The 18,399-nt window shown below is 35.8% G+C and overlaps 1 protein-coding gene across 1 annotated transcript; it reads left to right on the top strand.

Annotated features, from left to right (window-relative positions):
- Positions 1 to 12,819: 12,819 nt before the first annotated feature.
- LOC145632999 (uncharacterized) lies at positions 12,820 to 17,631 on the top strand. The gene is made up of 6 exons (XM_081685313.1): positions 12,820 to 13,622; positions 14,435 to 14,780; positions 14,877 to 15,719; positions 16,782 to 16,949; positions 17,168 to 17,192; positions 17,324 to 17,631. The coding sequence occupies exons 1-6, from the start codon at positions 12,820 to 12,822 to the stop codon at positions 17,629 to 17,631; spliced, it is 2,493 nt and encodes an 830-aa protein (XP_081541439.1).
- The last annotated feature ends 768 nt before the right edge of the window (positions 17,632 to 18,399 follow it).

The raw sequence follows: 18,399 nt of genomic DNA, 5'->3' as shown, positions 1-18,399 counted from the left end.
ACCTCTTTCTAGTAACAAAATACACACGTTAGTAACTTCAAGGAAAATAATAAACAAACAATTAAATTAAATAATTGAATGAGACACTAGTAGAAAAAATGCTATTTTTAACACCTTATTTGTAACCAACAACATTTTATTAGTTACAAATACTATATTTGTAACCAACATTTGCCATGTTTGTTACAAATAGAATAGTATTTGTAACGAACAGCATAATGTTAGTTACAAATACATCTTATTTGTAACTAACATCGTATAGTTGGTTACAAATACATCCTATTTGTTACAGACAACATATAGTTGGTTACAAATAGGATGGATATTTTTCTCTATTCTTATAACCGCCCATTTTCCCCACTTCTCACCGTTTTTCTTTTAATGGGTTGAAAAGCCTAATCTAAATATAAAAGGCCCATATATAAGTTGGAAACCTAAACTAATTCACAAACTCACTCAGCCACCCCCCTCTACCTTTTTCCATCTTCTCTTTTCTCAACTCTCTTATGAAATCCTTATTCACTCCATAGGTATGTCATTTCTCTCTCTTCACCAAACTCCATTTTCTCTCTCTTCTTAACTCCAACATTGTTGCAAGTTCTTCACTCGACGACCATTCAAGTTGCTTCACCGTTTGGCACCATGTTGTTCCACCGTGCACCGTCGACCACCGACTACATTGCTCCACCGTACAGCGTCGACCAGCCACGAAAGCTGAGAAGAATGCTAAGCACCCACAAAATAATTATTCAGGGCGAGCATTAAGATGTCAAGGTTTTTAATTCAGATTCGATTTTTATTTAGGTTACTGTATAGATCTAGTTATTCTTGTTTTTATATATTTTTTATTTAAGTCTTGATTATAATTAATTTGTTGATATAATTGTAATTTTTATACACTTTTTTGAGAAAATTGTATAATTTTATATTTTTGGACGTTTTTTAATGTGTAATTATAATTTATAGTTTTTTTATCTGATTTTTTTTTAAATGAAACCTTAGATCTGATTATACTTGTGTTTGTTAATTTTGAGATAGTTTTTTTGTGTTAACTTTTGTTTAATTTTGTTTATTTCTTGACAACTTTATACGGGTGGTGAGGTGGTTTTTCGTGCATTGGCTGTTGTGGCGGTCGGGGGTGGGGGAGAAGGAGTACATGTTAGGCTGGGAAATTAGTACAACGCGATTTTTTTTATGGGTGGTGGTTCCTGTCACGGAGTTGGGGTCTGGAGAATCGTGGTGGTAGTGAAGATAGTTCGTAGTGTAGGATAGTGGGTTGTGGTTGTGAAGTGGGGGTGAGGGTGGGGGCGGGTTTGGGTCATGGGCAAGGGCAGTGTTAGGGTTAATGATAATAATAATAATAATAATAATAATAATAATAATAATAATAATAATAATAATAATAATAATAATAACAATAATAATAATTAAATTTGCATCGACCTAGCATTTGCTAGGTTTTTTTTAATATCGAAAATGAGCATTTGTAACCAACAATTAACATGTCCATTACAATTAGGTACCTATTTGTAACCGACATATCAATTGTGGGTTACAAATATTTACCTATTCGTAACTAACAATTGAATTGTTCGTTACAAATGGGTACCTATTCGTAACTAACAATTGAATTGTTTGTTACGAATAGGCACCCATTTGTAACGGACAATGTCCGTTACATTTGACAGGACTATTTGTAACCCAAGTACTTGTAACGGCCAATGTTGGTTACAAAAAGCCCATTTTTATTAGTTACAAATAGCGTTTTTTCTACTTGTGAGAGATTTGGGACCAAACCCTCAGAAATTAAAACCTTTCACGTCTAGAGCGAAGGCAACTTCGAATTATGCTAGGTGTATCAAAGTCTAATGAATGCGGAATTTTATATTTGAGAGAAGGCTAGTTTAGAAAAGAGAGAGAGAGATTAAGAGAGAATCTTGATGAGAGTTGATGAATCCAAACGGAGTTTTTAGGAGACTATCTATAAAGAAAATCAGCCAAAAGATAAAACATCAAAAACAGAGTTCTGACGCAAAAAATCGGATTAGCGCCAAACGCTAACCTTAGCACCAGGCACTAAGGCTAGCCCGAGGCGCCAAGCGTAGCGTCAGGCACTACAGCTGGCGTTTGGCGCTGACTAAGAAATTGACGCGTTTTCTTAAAATCAGATAGAAATTGTCGTACAGGAGGATAAAATCGTATTTTCCTCAAAAACGTTCTTTGATTCAGATTAAAACTCTAAAAAGTCAACAAAAGTCAATTTATCAATGTTAATTGAATTAGGAATGAAAAGAACCTTCTAGAAGAATCTAAAAGATTAAAACCATTCCTAATTGCATTAGGAATGATAAATCCATATTAGGCCCTCCTCTAGACCATTAGGCCGCATATAAGGTTCAAACCAAGCCCAGTTCAATAATTTGGCCATAACTTCCTCAATATTCATCGGAATTGGGCTTATAATATATCGTTGGAAAGCTCTTTTCAAGCTCCGTTCAACTACACTACTATTGGACCCATATCATGGACCAACCAAACTAGATTGGCTGTTTTCTTAAAATAGGTTTTCAAAAATAGAGGGAGGAGAGAAGAAATTAAAACTATCCGCAACACTAAACTTTCCACACTTTAACTTCATTCGATTATGATTCGACATGTAAGGTACTCATCAGTGGGTTTGGTTTTGGGGAGAGACAAATGGGTGTCTACAGAAGCTCCCACTTTGACAGAGTTTTGAGAGACGCAAGTTTCAAAAACAAAAGTCAAAGTATCGATAGGGACGGAGAATGATTCAGAACGTTCTGCTTTCCTAAATTACTCTTATAACGCCGATACCTGCAAACTAGCATTAGTTAAACAGATAAAAGAGTTAAGAAATGCGTATCTTGCACCGTCAAGCACACGTCTCTGAAAGTAACCGATTTGTTGCCTCTTTACTGTTTTGATGTCCTCCTGCCAAGAGAATGCTATCCCGCCTGAAAACCGCTACGCTTGTAACTGCTTCCAATATTGAAGATTGCTTCGCTTGAAACGACCTTCTTCTGCTTTGATAATACTCCATAAACTAGGGAGCACTATCGAAGATTGCTTCGCTTGAAACAATCCTCTTCCGCTTTGTGACCATCTTCCACATCTAAGGGAACATGATCGAAGACAACTTCGCTTGAAATCACATTCAGTTGTTTTTAACAACTTTCCACAATATAGGGAACGCTGTCGAAGATATCCTCGCTTGAAGGTATCCCCATTTGTTGCAATAATTTTCCAAAGGAAATTACCGAAGATCTCCGCTTGTCGATCTTTAAAATTTTGCTTGAACTTTGCTTCCGCTATGCCAGTACGACGCCGCTTTTACTGCTTGAACCTGTATGTCGGTGCCCTTTGCTGAATGAATGAACCAATACGTTGGTGCCTTTTGCGAATGAACCAGTATGTCGGTGCTTTTTACGGTGAGCCAATGCTTAGGCGCTTTAAGCTAAGTGAGACAATCTTTCATCAGGTCGATCACTTTATGCAATCAAGCCGATTACCGAAAATCGTGTCAAATTGCTTAGAGGGGCTAACTTGCTTACCAAGGAACCCAAAATATATTGCAAAAGGTTAGAACAACCGTTCTGAGTGGTTGAATGTTCAGGCGCCGCTGAAATAACATCAGTGCCAATTAACTGGCTGTAGCGCCAGACGCTGGAGTTAGCGCCAGGCGCCAAGCCTACTTGTTGACGCCAATTCTCAGAACTTCATTTGCTTCGTTCTTCACTAGTAGAAAAAATGCTATTTGTAACTCCCTATTTGTAACTGGCGTATATTATGCTATTTACAGAAGCATCAGTAGTAACCGACTAATATAATGCCAGTTACAAATTCCATGTTATTAGTAACCAACGTAGTAAATGTCAGTTACTAATATGTGGTGTATCTTTATTTGACATTTTATTAGTAAGTGACTAAATAAATGTAAGTTAAAAATGTTTAGTCACAAAAAATTTGACTAAAAAACTTGTAACTACCTTACAAACGCCGGTTACGAATACTTAGTCTACGAGTGTTAGGTAATGAAATGCTTAATATGGAAAGTATTTTCTTGTTATTTTTCTCCATAATTCACGATTTGATGAATTCTCATTTATATTCTATGTTTCAGAAATATGGGATTTTAAAACTTTTTGTTTGAGTTTGCAAGCATAGCTGCTGTTTGGGACTGAAATTATGCTGTTGATCGACTTGGTCCCCTGCAACCGACTTGAGTTCATTCGGGTTGTGGTGTTTTTTTGTGTGTTTGGTCTTGAGGATATAGATATTTTCTTCTCTTCCCATTCATGTACTCCTGCCATTCAATGTGTCAGGTTTATAGTTATGTATATTTAGGTGTTTGCGATTGCTTGTTTGATCAGTGGTTTTGGTGCGCGGTGCTTCATGATTGTAGCTTTTCAATCATTCTACAAAAAAGTAGATTTCATTAGCATGTGTCGTTGTAGCATGTTATTAAATTTGTATCTTTGATTGTTATAGTTGCTATTTAATTTGTATCTTTGATTTTTGTAGGTTCTATTAATTGAAATTTCACAATTAATCCTGCTTTTTTTTCGTTTTCTATATCTTGATGCAAGTTTTTGGTGTTTTGATTATAAAATTTGTGGATGAAAGGATTTGGGTGTTACATATTCTGTCGAATTTAGCTGGTTTTGTTTTATTTTAGGCTTAAAGATTGTTGCTTTATAATATGATCTGGATCATGTTTATTTTGCCTTACTTCGAGTATTTGATTGGTTATATATGGTTGAATTTGCTTTTTATTGGAAATATTATGTGGTGCTAATTGTAAGGGGTCAAAATCAAATTAGTTTTCAGATAATTTTGACATTTGATGATGATATTTTTGTATTCTGCTGTTGTGATTGATTCTTTGTTATTATGCATTATTATTGATGCTGCTGCGATATGCCTATGTGGTGTGATTGTGAGATTTGATTATTTCTAAATACAATGCTGATGTGATGTGCCTATGTGGTGCCGATGTGTCTTATGTTTCTTAACTTTGAGTTTTGGTGAAAGAAGGGATCCTTAAGTATGATATGCATTTCTCTTGGTGCACTTGTGTTAATTGCTAATTTAAGCTACTTGCTTTTACTGCCCTTGCTGCCTGGTTTTGATATTATGATATATATATATGTTTAATTATGTGCTACAAATACTTGGCACTTTAAAAGAGATAGAGCACTCCCTCTTGAGCATGTTTGAATTTGAGGTGCCAGCTTTTTATTCCCTTTTCATTTTTGCCACCGGTTTTGAACCGGTGGCCTTTCTTGGGGTTATTGCCACCCCCCAAATGACCACCGGTTCAAAACCGGTGGCTTAGGGGGGTTTTGAACCGGTGGCTAAGTGGTTTTTTTCCTAGTGTGTTGTTGTGTTGAACGCTATTATTGGCAAGAAAGAAAGGACTAGGACAGGAAATTTGATTCTTATTTGAATTCATATATGCATGTGGTAGTACACTTAAATTAAGTTATAAGCGATTTTAGTTATAGAACTCTTAAGAAGTTTATATGGATTCCATGAAAATTATGCATTATGCTTCGTTTAGATTATGATCTTAAGCTTTTTGGTTGGTTTGTTTGATTTAATTGTTTGTATGAATCCTACAATCAGGTTGAGCCGTTAATTTATGTGAGAATCCTCTGTTTTATCAATGAGCTGAAGAGTAGTAGGGGTAAGTATGATTTTACAATGGTTAAAATCACAATGGTATAGCAAAATTGAGGTATCAAGTTTACTTGTAGAAGTTCTAGAGGGGTTGAGTTTTAGTTCATTCATATCAAACAAAAAGGCTAGTATCATAGTCTAAATCGTTTAATAATGGTCTATTAAAAATTGTCTTTTGAAAACACATTTTTATACTAGCATGGTATTTAGTTGCTGCCAAGCTTTAAATTTAGCTGCTGCCAGTAGCCTAGTATCAACTATTCTACTACAACAAGTAACATCAACTTCACCCCATTTCTATGTCGGTTATAAGTAATAGAGAAAGAGGCCAGCCTAATATGAATTATATTTCAAGTCCCTTTAAGCCGATCAGTTTAAGATGCATACACCAGTATAAGATGCATAGGCTGTTGTGGTTGTTGGTGTGTTGTAATTGTATTTTCTTGTTACTTATCTTGGTCTAATAGTCATGCTAATGTGTGTATCAAGTGGCTGAATTTCATCCTTTTGCTTTGTTGTTCATTCTTGACAGAATATAAAGGCCAAGATTGAAATCAAAATCTGAAACACTACTTTGTAAAGTATAGTAAGACATAGAATATCCAATAAGATAATGAGCATATGGTAGAGTTTAGTGAGACATAACTCAGACATTTATCAGAACTGATTTGGAGAGCTAGAAGTGTTGAAATTTATCAGCAAAGTAGGATATATTGCTTTCGCCGCCACTGTTCAGTCTATCACACTTTAACATCAGAAATGATTTCAGAGCTTAAATTCATAACTGATTTCAATCCTAAAACTCAGAACTGATTTCAATCCTAAAAGTCAGAGTTGATTTCAGTGCTGAAATTCAAAACTGATTTCAGAACTGAAATTCAGAATTGATTTCGGAGCTAAACTCAAAACTGATTTCAGACATGAAATTCAGAGCTGATTTCAGTGCTGAAACTCAGAACTGATTTCAGTGGTAAAATTCAAAACTGATTTCAGAGCTGAAATTCAGAATTGATTTCAGAGCTAAAACTCATAACTGATTTCAGTGCTGAAATTTAAAACTGATTTCAGAACTGAATTTCAGATCTGAAGTTCAAGCGCCAAGCCTATCTGTTGACGCCAAGGTCTGGCGCTAGAGTCGGGTTTTCCTTAAATACCCTTCTCTTCCTCATTTCCGCTGCTGCTCGTCGCGTTTCTTGCTCGAGAATTCTCAGAACTTCATTTGCTTCGTTCTTCACTAGTAGAAAAAATGCTATTTGTAACGCCCTATTAGTAACTAGCGCATATTATGCTAGTTACAGAAGCATCAGTAGTAACCGACTAAGATAATGCCAGTTACAAATTCCATGATATTAGTAACCAACGTAGTAAATGTCAGTTACTAATATGTGGTGTATCTTTATTTGAAGTTTTATTAGTAACTGACTAAATAAATGTCTGTTACAACTGTTCAGTCTCAAAAAATTTAACTAAAAAACTTGTAACTACCTTACAAACGCCGGTTACAAATACTTAGTCAAAGAAAGTTTGACCAAAGAGTTTGTAACTAGCTTTGTATAGTATAGTGAGACATAAAATATACAATAAGATAATGAACATATGGTAGAGTTTAGTGAGACATAACTCAGACATTTATTAGAACTGATTTTTGAGAGCTAGAAGTGTTGACATTTATCAGCAAAATAGGATATATTGCTTTCGCCGCCACAGTTCAGGCTATCACACTTAAACATTAGAAATGATTTCAGAGCTGAAATTCATAACTGATTTCAATCCTAAAACTCAGAACTGATTTCAGTCCTGAAACTCAGAGTTGATTTCAGTGCTGAAATTCAAAACTGATTTCAGAACTGAAATTCAGAATTGATTTCAGAGCTGAAACTCAAAACTGATTTCAGACCTGAAATTCAGAGCTGAAACTCAGAACTGATTTCAGTGGTAAAATTCAAAACTGATTTCAGTGCTGAAATTCAGAATTGATTTCAGAGCTGAAACTCATAACTGATTTCAGTGCTGAAATTTGAAACTGAATTCAGTGCTGAAATTTGAAACTGATTTCAGAACTGAATTTCAGATCTGAAGTTCAGGCGCCAAGCCTATCTGTTGACACCAAGGTCTGGCGCTTAGCGCTAGAGTCGGGTTTTCCTTAAATACCCTTCTCTTCCTCATTTCCGCTGCTGCTCGTCGCGTTTCTTGCTCGAGAATTTTTAGAACTTCATTTGCTTCGTTCTTCACTAGTAGAAAAAATGTTATTTGTAACGCCCAATTAGTAACTAGCGCATATTATGCTAGTTACAGAAGCATCAGTAGTAACCGATTAAGATAATGCCAGTTACAAATTCCATGACATTAGTAACCAACGTAGTAAATGTCAGTTACTAATATGTGGTGTATCTTTATTTGAAGTTTTATTAGTAACTGACTAAATAAATGTCTGTTACACTTATTCAGTCTCAAAAAATTTAACTAAAAAACTTGTAACTACCTTACAAACGCCGGTTACAAATACTTAGTCAAAGAAAGTTTGACCAAAGAGTTTGTAACTAGCTTTGTATAGTATAGTACATAAAATATACAATAAGATAATGAACATATGGTAGAGTTTAGTGAGACATAACTCAGACATTTATCAGAACTGATTTTTGAGAGCTAGAAGTGTTTACATTTATCAGCAAAAAAGGATATATTGCTTTCGCCGCCACAGTTCAGGCTATCACACTTTAACATTAGAAATGATTTCAGAGCTGAAATTCATAACTGATTTCAATCCTAAAACTCCGAACTGATTTCAGTCCTGAAACTCAGAGTTGATTTCAATGCTGAAATTCAAAACTGATTTCAGAACAAAAATTCAGAATTGATTTCAGAGCTGAAACTCAAAACTGATTTCAGACCTGAAATTCAGAGCTGATTTCAGTGCTGAAACTCAGAACTGATTTCAGTGATAAAATTCAAAACTGATTTGAGAGCTGAAATTCAGAATTGATTTCAGAGCTGAAACTCATAACTGATTTCAGTGCTGAAATTTGAAACTGATTTCAGAACTGAATTTCAGATCTGAAGTTCAAGCGCCAAGCCTATCGGTTGACGCCAAGGTCTGGCGCTTGGCGCTAGAGTCGGGTTTTCCTTAAATACCCTTCTCTTCCTCATTTCCGCTGCTGCTCGTCGTGTTTCTAGCTCGAGAATTCTCAGAACTTCATTTGCTTCGTTCTTCACTAGTAGAAAAAATGTTATTTGTGACGCCCTATTAGTAATTGGCGTATATTATGCTTGTTACAGAAGCATCAGTAGTAACCGACTAAGATAATGCCAGTTACAAATTCCATGACATTAGTAACCAACGTAGTAAATGTCAGTTACTAATATGTGGTGTATCTTTATTTGAAGTTTTCTTAGTAACTGACTAAATAAATGTCTGTTACAACTGTTCAGTCTCAAAAAAATTAACTAAAAAACTTGTAACTACCTTACAAACGCCGGTTACAAATACTTAGTCAAAGAAATTTTGACCAAAGAGTTTGTTACTAGCTTTGTATAGTATAGTGAGACATAAAATATCCAATAAGATAATAAACATATGGTAGAGTTTAGTGAGACATAACTTAGACATTTATAAGAACTGATTTTGAGAGCTAGAAGTGTTGACATTTATCAGCAAAGTAGGATATATTGCTTTCGCCGCCACAGTTCAGGATATCACACTTTAACATTAGAAATGATTTCAGAGCTGAAATTAATAACTGATTTCAATCCTAAAACTCAGAACTGATTTCAGTCTTGAAACTCAGAGTTGATTTCAGTGCTGAAATTCAAAACTGATTTCAGAACTGAAATTCAGAATTGATTTCAGAGCTGAAACTCAAAATTGATTTCAGACCTAAAATTAAGAATTGATTTCACTGCTGAAACTCAGAACTGATTTCAGTAGTAAAATTAAAAACTGATTTCAGAGCTGAAATTCAGAATTGATTTCACTGCTGAAACTCATAACTGATTTCAGTGCTGAAATTTAAAACTGAATTCAAAACTGAATTTCAGATCTGAAGTTCAGGCGCCAAGCCTATCTGTTGACACCAAGGTCTGGCGCTTAGCGCTAGAGTCGGGTTTTCCTTAGATACCCTTCTCTTCCTCATTTCTGCTGCTGCTCGTCGCGTTTCTTGCTCGAGAATTCTCAGAACTTCATTTTCTTTATTCTTCACTAGTAAAAAAATGTTATTTGAAACGCCCTATTAGTAACTGGCGTATATTATGCTAGTTACAGAAGCATCAGTAGTAACCGACTAAGATAATGCCAGTTACAAATTCCATGACATTAGTAACCAACGTAGTAAATGTCATTTACTAATATGTGGTGCATCTTTATTTGAAGTTTTATTAGTAACTGACTAAATAAATGTCTGTTACAACTGTTCAGTCACAAAAAATTTGACTAAAAAACTTGTAACTACCTTACAAACGCCGGTTACAAATACTTACTCAAAGAAAGTTTTACCAAAGAGTTTGTAACTAGCTTTGTATAGTATAGTGAGAAATAAAATATCCAATAAGATAATGAGCATATGGTAGAGTTTAGTGAGACATAACTCAGACATTTATCAGAACTGATTTTGAGAGCTAGAAGTGTTGACATTTATCAGCAAAGTAGGATATATTACTTTTGGCGCCACTGTTCAGGCTATCACACTTTAACATTAGAAATGATTTCAGAGCTGAAATTCATAACTGATTTCAATCCTAAAACTTAGAACTGATTTCAGTCCTGAACCTCAGAGTTGATTTCAGTGCTGAAATTCAAAACTGATTTCAGAACTGAAATTCAAAATTGATTTCAGAGCTTTATCTCAAAACTGATTTCAGACCTGAAATTCAGAACTGATTTCAGTGCTGAAACTTAGAATTGATTTCAGTGGAAAAATTCAAAACTGATTTCAGAGCTTAAATTCAGAATTGATTTCGGAGCTGAAACTCATAACTGATTTCAGTGCTGAAATTTAAAACTGATTTCAGAACTGAATTTCATATCTGAAGTTCAGGAGCCAAGCCTATCTGTTGACGCCAAGGTCTGGCGCTTGGCGCTAGAGTCGGGTTTTCGTTTAATACCCTTCTCTTCCTCATTTCCGCTGCTGCTCGTCGCGTTTCTTGCTCGAGAATTCTCAGAACTTCATTTGCTTCGTTCTTCACTAGTAGAAAAAATGCTATTTGTAACGCCCTATTAGTAACTGGCGTATATTATGCTAGTTACAGAAGCATCTGTAGTAACCGACTAAGATAATGCCAGTTAAAAATTCCATGACATTAGTAACCAACATAGTAAATGTTTCTTACTAATATGTGGTGTATCTTTATTTGAAGTTTTATTAGTAACTGACTAAATAAATGTCTGTTACAACTGTTCAGTCATAAAAAATTTGACTAAAAAACACTTAACTACTTTAGAAACGCCGGTTACAAATACTTAGTCAAAGAAAGTTTGACCAAAGAGTTTGTAACTAGCTTTGTATAGTATAGTGAGACATTAAATATCCAATAAGATAATGAGCATATGGTAGAGTTTAGTGAGACATAACTCAGACATTTATAAGAACTGATTTTGAGAGCTAGAAGTGTTGACATTTATCAGCAAAGTAGGATATATTGCTTTCGCCGCCACTATTCAGGCTATCACACTTTAACATCAGAAATGATTTCTTAGCTGAACTTCATAACTGATTTCAATCCTAAAACTCAGAACTTATTTCAGTGTTGAAACTCTGAAATGATTTCAGAACTGAAATTCAGAGCTGAAACTCAGAACTGATTTCAGAGTTGAAATTTAGAACTGATTTCAGTGCTGAATCTTAAAACTAATTTCAGTGCTGAAACTCAGAACTGATTTCAGTGATGAAACTCATAACTGATTTCAGTGCTGAAACTCAGAACTGATTTCAGTGCTGAAATTTAAAACTGATTTCAGAGCTGAAATTCAGAACTTATTTCGGAGCTGAAACTCTGAACTGATTTTAGTGCTGAAATTTAAAACTGATTTCAGAGCTGAATTTCAGATCTGAAAATCAGAACTGAATCAAAACTGAAATTCAAGACTGACAATCAGAACTAAAATTAGAGTTTTGGATCCTTTTGAGTTTTGAGTGACGAGATAGTACTTGACCAATTCGCTAATACTTCAACATTCAAGTTTAAATCCACAACTTGGATAGCTGCAAAAATGGAATTGTAATATGTATTCTTGAGTATTTCTTTACTTCTTTTTTTTTTTGTGAATCCACAAATGTTTGTGTCTACGATCCATAGTTAAGTTTGATCAGTGAGATTTCCCACAACCTATCAAATTTATACATATTCGTAGGTGGATAGGTATTTCTTACAGAGATTACTGATTTGGGTTCTTGTAGTATTTACAGTTTTACGCTTTGCTATGTGGGTTTGCAGTCATTTGTGATGTACTGATGCATTAGGCTTAGTTGCTACTAGATGCCTGCACTACCTGAAATGTAAACGAAACATGTGTGCCTTTGTTGTGGTGATTGGATATTTGGACATATTATGGAATATTCCCTGCCAGTATGCACTGTTTTCATTCTAAGCATCTGTTATATACCTCTTTCATCTTAAAGAATTGAAGTTAACAATTAGCATTGTTTGTTAAGCAGAACATCTGTCGGCATGCACTATTTTGCACTAAATAAAGCTTATTCAGAGCTGAAATTAAGAACTGAATTTTAGAGCTGAAATTAAGAACTGCTTTCAGAGCTAAAATTAAGAACTGATTTCAGAGCTGAAATTCTAAACTAAATCAGTACTAAAATTATTCGGGTTGAAATTCAAAGCTGAAAATGAGTTAACACACCAATTTTATTCGGTTATTCCAATTGGTTGTATTGATTTAACCGAACTATAGTTCTAGCTAGAGAGAAAATGAATTAGTGGTAGCCTGGTAGGCATATATAAAGTGTGCATGCATTTTGTTCATACTTGTGAGTTTGACTGTTTTTTGAGGTATTTTATCTTGTGGGAGTTGATTGATAATCTCTGGTTGTTGTTCTATTGTAATTACTTTGTTTGTTTCTAATGTACTTGTTCTAATAGTTATATGCTTTCTTTTTCTATAATTTGTTGTAAGAAATGAATCGTGATTGGATGTATGTTGAAAATCGAACTCAACCCGAGTTCATGAACGGGATTGAGGAATTTTGTAGAACTGCTATTGAACACCAGAGGACTCCTAAAGGAGAAACAATCTTTTGCCCTTGTCGTGATTGCAACAATGTGAAGAAGTGGAAGGAAATTAGTGTGGTTGAAAACCATTTATTTCGCCGTGGGTTCATGGCAAATTATACCATTTGGTATTGGCACGGTGAGAAAATAATTCCTACAACTAGTAGGTCACCAATCAATGATGTTGATATAGAGAATAGAGAACAATATGATGATAATGAAAGGGATACCGATGATTTTTTAGAGGAGGATCACATTCCTGAGATGATGGATAGTTTAAGTGATCATGTGAATGAAGAATCTCGTACGTTTGAAAATGTGTCAAAGGCCGCCGAGACACCTTTATATCCTGGATGTGCAAAGTACTCTATGCTTTCAGGGGTTTTAAGATTATTTAACTTGAAAGCAAAGAACGGTTGGACCGATACAAGTTTCAATTCATTGTTAGAAACTTTATCAGACATGCTTCCTGAAGGGAATGACATTCCTAAGTCTACGTACTATGCAAAGAAGCTATTGTGTCCCTTAGGTATTGAGTACACGAAGATCGATGCATGTCCTAATGATTGTGTACTTTTTCAAAATGAGTATGAAAACCTTGATGCTTGTCCAAAGTGCGGTGTTGATCACTACAAGCGCGAGGGTTCAAACCCCAATCGCAATAAGTGGCCACCAGCTAAGGTGTTATGGTATCTGCCTATAATACCGAGGTTTAAACGACTTTTTTCTATCAAGAAGGATGCAAAAAACTTGTTGTGGCATGCATAAGAGAGGAAGAAAGATGGGTACATTAGGCATCCTGCTGATTCGAAGCAATGGAAACATATTGATGATACATTTCCGGAATTTGGTAAAGAGGCTAGGAACCTGAGACTTGCTTAAGTACCGACAGAATGAATCCTTACGGTACCCTTAGCTCTCAACATAGCACATGGCCGGTGCTTTTGTCAATTTTTAACTTGCCTCCTTGGCTATGCATGAAACGTAAGTACATCATGTTGTCGCTTCTAATATCGGGTCCCAAACAACCTGGTAATTACATAGATGTCTACTTGGAGCCTCTCTTGGAGGATTTGAGACAGTTATGGGATAAAGGTGTTCTAATGTTCGATGCCCATACAAGTACAAATTTTACTTTGCGGGCCATGATTTTTTGCACTGTAAATTATTTCCCGGCTTATGGGAACTTGTCTGGGTACAAAGTCAGAGGGAAAAAACCATGCCCCATCTATGAGTACAAAATGGAACCAACACACCTCAAGAATTTTGGAAAGGATGTTTATATGTATACTAGACAACTGTTTCGTCGAGATCACCCTTATCGTAAGAAAAAAGCTTAATTCAATGGGTTCCCAGAGAAACAATGGTTGCGTGAGCCACTTAGTGGTATAGAGTTGTGGGAGAGAATCAAAGATGTAGAGACAATTTTCGGGAAAGTTGGTAAACCTACCTCTATTACGGGTCTTTGGAAAAAGGTGTCTACATTTTGTATTCTTCCTTATTGGAAACACTTGTCTGTTAGACTTTGTCTTGATGTTATTCATATTGAAAAAAATGTATGTGATTCAATCATCGGGACATTATTAAATATACCTAACAAGACAAAGGATTATAAAGATGTTCGGAAAGACATGAAGCTTTCAAATATTCGACCAAAGTTATGGCCCGTGGAAAATGACGAAACAAAAAAGACATTTTTGCCTCGAGCTTGCTACACATTGTCTAGAGAGGAGAAAAAAATATTTTGTGAGTGTTTGTACGGCATCAAAGTACCTACAGGGTATTCGTCGAACATTAAGCCTCTAGTTTCATTGGCCGATAAGAGATTAATTGGTATGAAATCCCATGATTGCCATGTCATGATGCAAGTGATGTTGCCTATTGCACTTTGAGCTCTTTTGCCAAAACAAGTTAGGCACACTATTGTTAAACTTTGCCTATTTTTTAATGCCATATGTAACAAGGTAATTGATCCCGATAAACTTGATGAAATGCAAACTGATGTTGTAGAAACGTTATGCAAATTTGGGATGTATTTTCCTCCTTCATTTTTTGACATAATGGTTCATTTGGTTGTCCATCTAGTACGAGAAATCAAGGAATGTGGCCTAATTTTTTTGAGATGGATGTACCCTTATGAGAGACGCATGGGAACTTTGAAAGAAAAGGCGACCAACAAAGCATATCCAGAAGGTAGTATTGTTGGAGGTATTATAGCAGTGGAGGCTAGTAACTTTTGTTCTGTGTTCTTAACTAAGGCTAAAGAAATTGGAGTTCCAACATCTCGTCATGAAGGCAGACTTCAAGGGCAAGGGACGATCAGTCTTCAATTTGTGAAGCCTCTATTAGATAGAATCCAGAAAGCTCATCGTTATGTTCTTCAAAACCTTTCAGAAGTCCATCCTTATATAGAAACTCATCTCAATTATTTGAAAAGAATGAATCCAAGAATAGGTACATATGCTTTGATGCAAAAACATAATCATTCTTTTGTTGAATGGTTTCAAAACCAAGGGAAGTGTGAATTAGGGCAACCGAATAATAATGTATCTGATACAATTAGATGGCTTGCACGGGGTCCTCAATTGTTTGTGAACACTTATGAAGGCTATGACATCAATGGGTATTATTTATACACTAGTCGCCAAGATGATAAGAGTGTACATCAAAATAGTGGTGTCATGGTTGTCGGATCTTCTACGGAATACTCAAGCTCTAAGGATGCTAGGCCTATTAATGCAACACAGTCATACTATGGGGTCATTCAAGAGATATGGGAGCTGAATTATGTTGATTTTGTAGTTCCAGTTTTCCGATGCAGGTGGGCTGACAATCGGCGAGGAAAAAAAGATAAATGAACTATTTGGTTTTACTTTAGTGGATTCAAGTCGATTTGTTGATGGGGAGGAGCCCTTCGTTTTAGCTTCACAAGCAAAACAAATTTTCTATATAAGGGATAACTAGACCAATTCAAGATGAGGTTCCATGGTGTATGCTGTTCGCAGATGATATCGTTTTGGTGGATGAGACTAAGGATGGGGTTAATGTCAAGTTGGAGCAATGGAGGCAAAGGTTGGAATCTAGAGGGTTTAAGCTAAGTCGGAGTAAGACTGAATATTTGGTATGTCGTTTTGGCACTCAGAGGGGGACAAGCAATGAAGTGGTGAGTTTGGATGGAAAGGATTTGACCATGAGTGAATGTTTTAAGTACCTAGGGTCGATCATCCAGAAGAATGGTGACATTGATCAAGACGTGACCCACAGGATTAAGTCAGGGTGGCTTAAATGGAGAGCGGCCACGGGAGTGTTATGCGACCGCAGCATTCCCTTAAAGTTGAAGGGAAAATTCTACAGGACTGCCATAAGACCAGTGTTGCTCTATGGTACAGAATGTTGGGCTTCTAAGAAAGAGCATATTAAAAAGATGGAGGTTACGGAAATGCGCATGTTAAGGTGGATGTGTGGAAACACTTTAAGAGATAGAATCAGAAATGAGGTTATTCGCAAGAAAGTAGGTGTGGCGGACATTGTAGATAAATTAAGGGAAAATCGTCTGCGTTGGTTTGGACATGTAAGACGGAGACCCGAGGGTGCACCGGTGCGAAGAGTGGAAGAGTGGGACCATGGAGGGATTAAACGAGGAAGAGGGAGACCAAAGATGACTTGGTTGGAAGGAGTGAGGAAGGATATGAAGTGCATGGATTTACGTGAGGATGAAGTTTTGGATCGTAAGGGATGGAGGAGAAAGATTTATGTTGATGACTACACGGAATAATCAAATTTGGTTCATGTTAGCCGACCCCACTTTTGGGATTAAGGCTTTGATTGATTGATTGATTGATTGGGATAACATTGATCATAACTGGCAGGTTGTTGTTCAAGGCAAGAGAAAAATTGTTGGTGTCGAAAATGTTGTCGATGAGGAAGAGTATGACCTATTTGATGATACACCGCCTCTATCTATTGGGGTTCAACCCATAAGAGAGGGGGAAGACATTGTCGCTGATGAAGAGTATGCCCATGAGGAGGGAGAATATGTTGATACCTAGGCTTCATTTTTTATCAATCTGTAGTTCTTTTTATTTCTTCGATTAATTTGTAACTATAATGCTAGACAATAATGTTAGATGACTATAAAACCTCCAGTTTCACTTGGATTTTAGTCTTTTGAGCTTTGACATATTAAATGGAATTTTACATAGTTCTTATATATGCGGCACAAGCTTGACTGTTTTTATTGGTATTATAACTTCAGGAATTGAAAAATAATGTCTCTGCAGGTTGCTTTTATTATTTATATTTGCTTGCTTTGTTACTTACTTGTAGATAGAAACCTTTTATAATCTGTAAAAATATAGCTCTGTTCATGTGATATTTAATTCTATCAGTTTTTGTCTTTTGTTTTATGCAGGCACTTCTAGATCAAGGAGCATAAATATGACCATTCAACAAAGTCAAGAGCAAACTTCCTCAAGCCAAGATGTTGCTTTGCAAGCCACATCATCTAAGAAGAGGAGTAGGGGGCCATCAAAGGCAATACAATCAAGTAAGCCTATGGTGCTTGAATTTAATGATTTTGACTTGTCTACTAGGGAATGGGAACCCGTTTTTGGAAAACAAATTGGTGCATGTGCTAAGAGATTAGACATCACTGTGAATGAGTATGCAAAAATAGATAAAGTGGATCGGGAAAATATATGGGAGGAGACAAAGGTATAAACTATTCACTTACTAGTTAGTCATGTTGCTTTTCAAAATATTAGTTCACTTTTTTTTTAATCCACAGCGAATGTTCCACATTGAGGATCCAAGTGGAGAAAGGCTAAAAAGGTTTCATAGTGTTGTGGCTTCGCGATTCAGCAGTCACAAGTCGAATTTAAGGGCACGATTCATCACTTTTAAAAACCCATGCCCGGCCACTTCTCCTGATGAAAATATGAAGCCATGGGAAGTGTATGAAGGTTACTTTACATAGGAAAAATGGAAGAGATTCGAAATATATAGTAAATCAGCAGAATTCAAGGTAACTACATATTCACATGCAGTGTTAATTAATCAAACAAAAACTGATTGTGAAGAATATGACAATGTTTAACTCTCTTTTCTTTTCTTTTTTTTTAAAAAAATAAAAAAAAACAGGAAAAGAGTGAAAAGGGGAAGGAAAATACAAAGCTAAACAAATGTCGCCATCACTTGGGTCGAAACAGTTTTCAAAGAGCTCGGACAATTTGGAATAAGCAAAAGAGACTTGAAAATAGATTTCCTTCTCTGGCAGAATCTTCAACTAATGGCAACACTTCCCAGAGCAGTACATCAACTGGTTCTATTTTTGATCGTCGAGCTCTTGAGTGGGTTTTAGCTCATGAAAAGTAGTTGCCAGATGGAACATGGGGCATCGACCCAAAAGATACGGAGACTATTCGAATTGTCAACATAGTTGTATATCATAGTTTATCAAAAGGCAAAAATCTACTAGCATTACAGATT

The sequence above is a fragment of the Chenopodium album genome, chromosome 5, assembly GCF_948465745.1.
Source record: "Chenopodium album chromosome 5, dcCheAlbu1.1, whole genome shotgun sequence".
Lineage (NCBI taxonomy): Eukaryota > Viridiplantae > Streptophyta > Magnoliopsida > Caryophyllales > Amaranthaceae > Chenopodium > Chenopodium album.
Note: the sequence above shows the minus strand (reverse complement) of the source record. Positions and strands in the feature narration are given on the sequence as shown.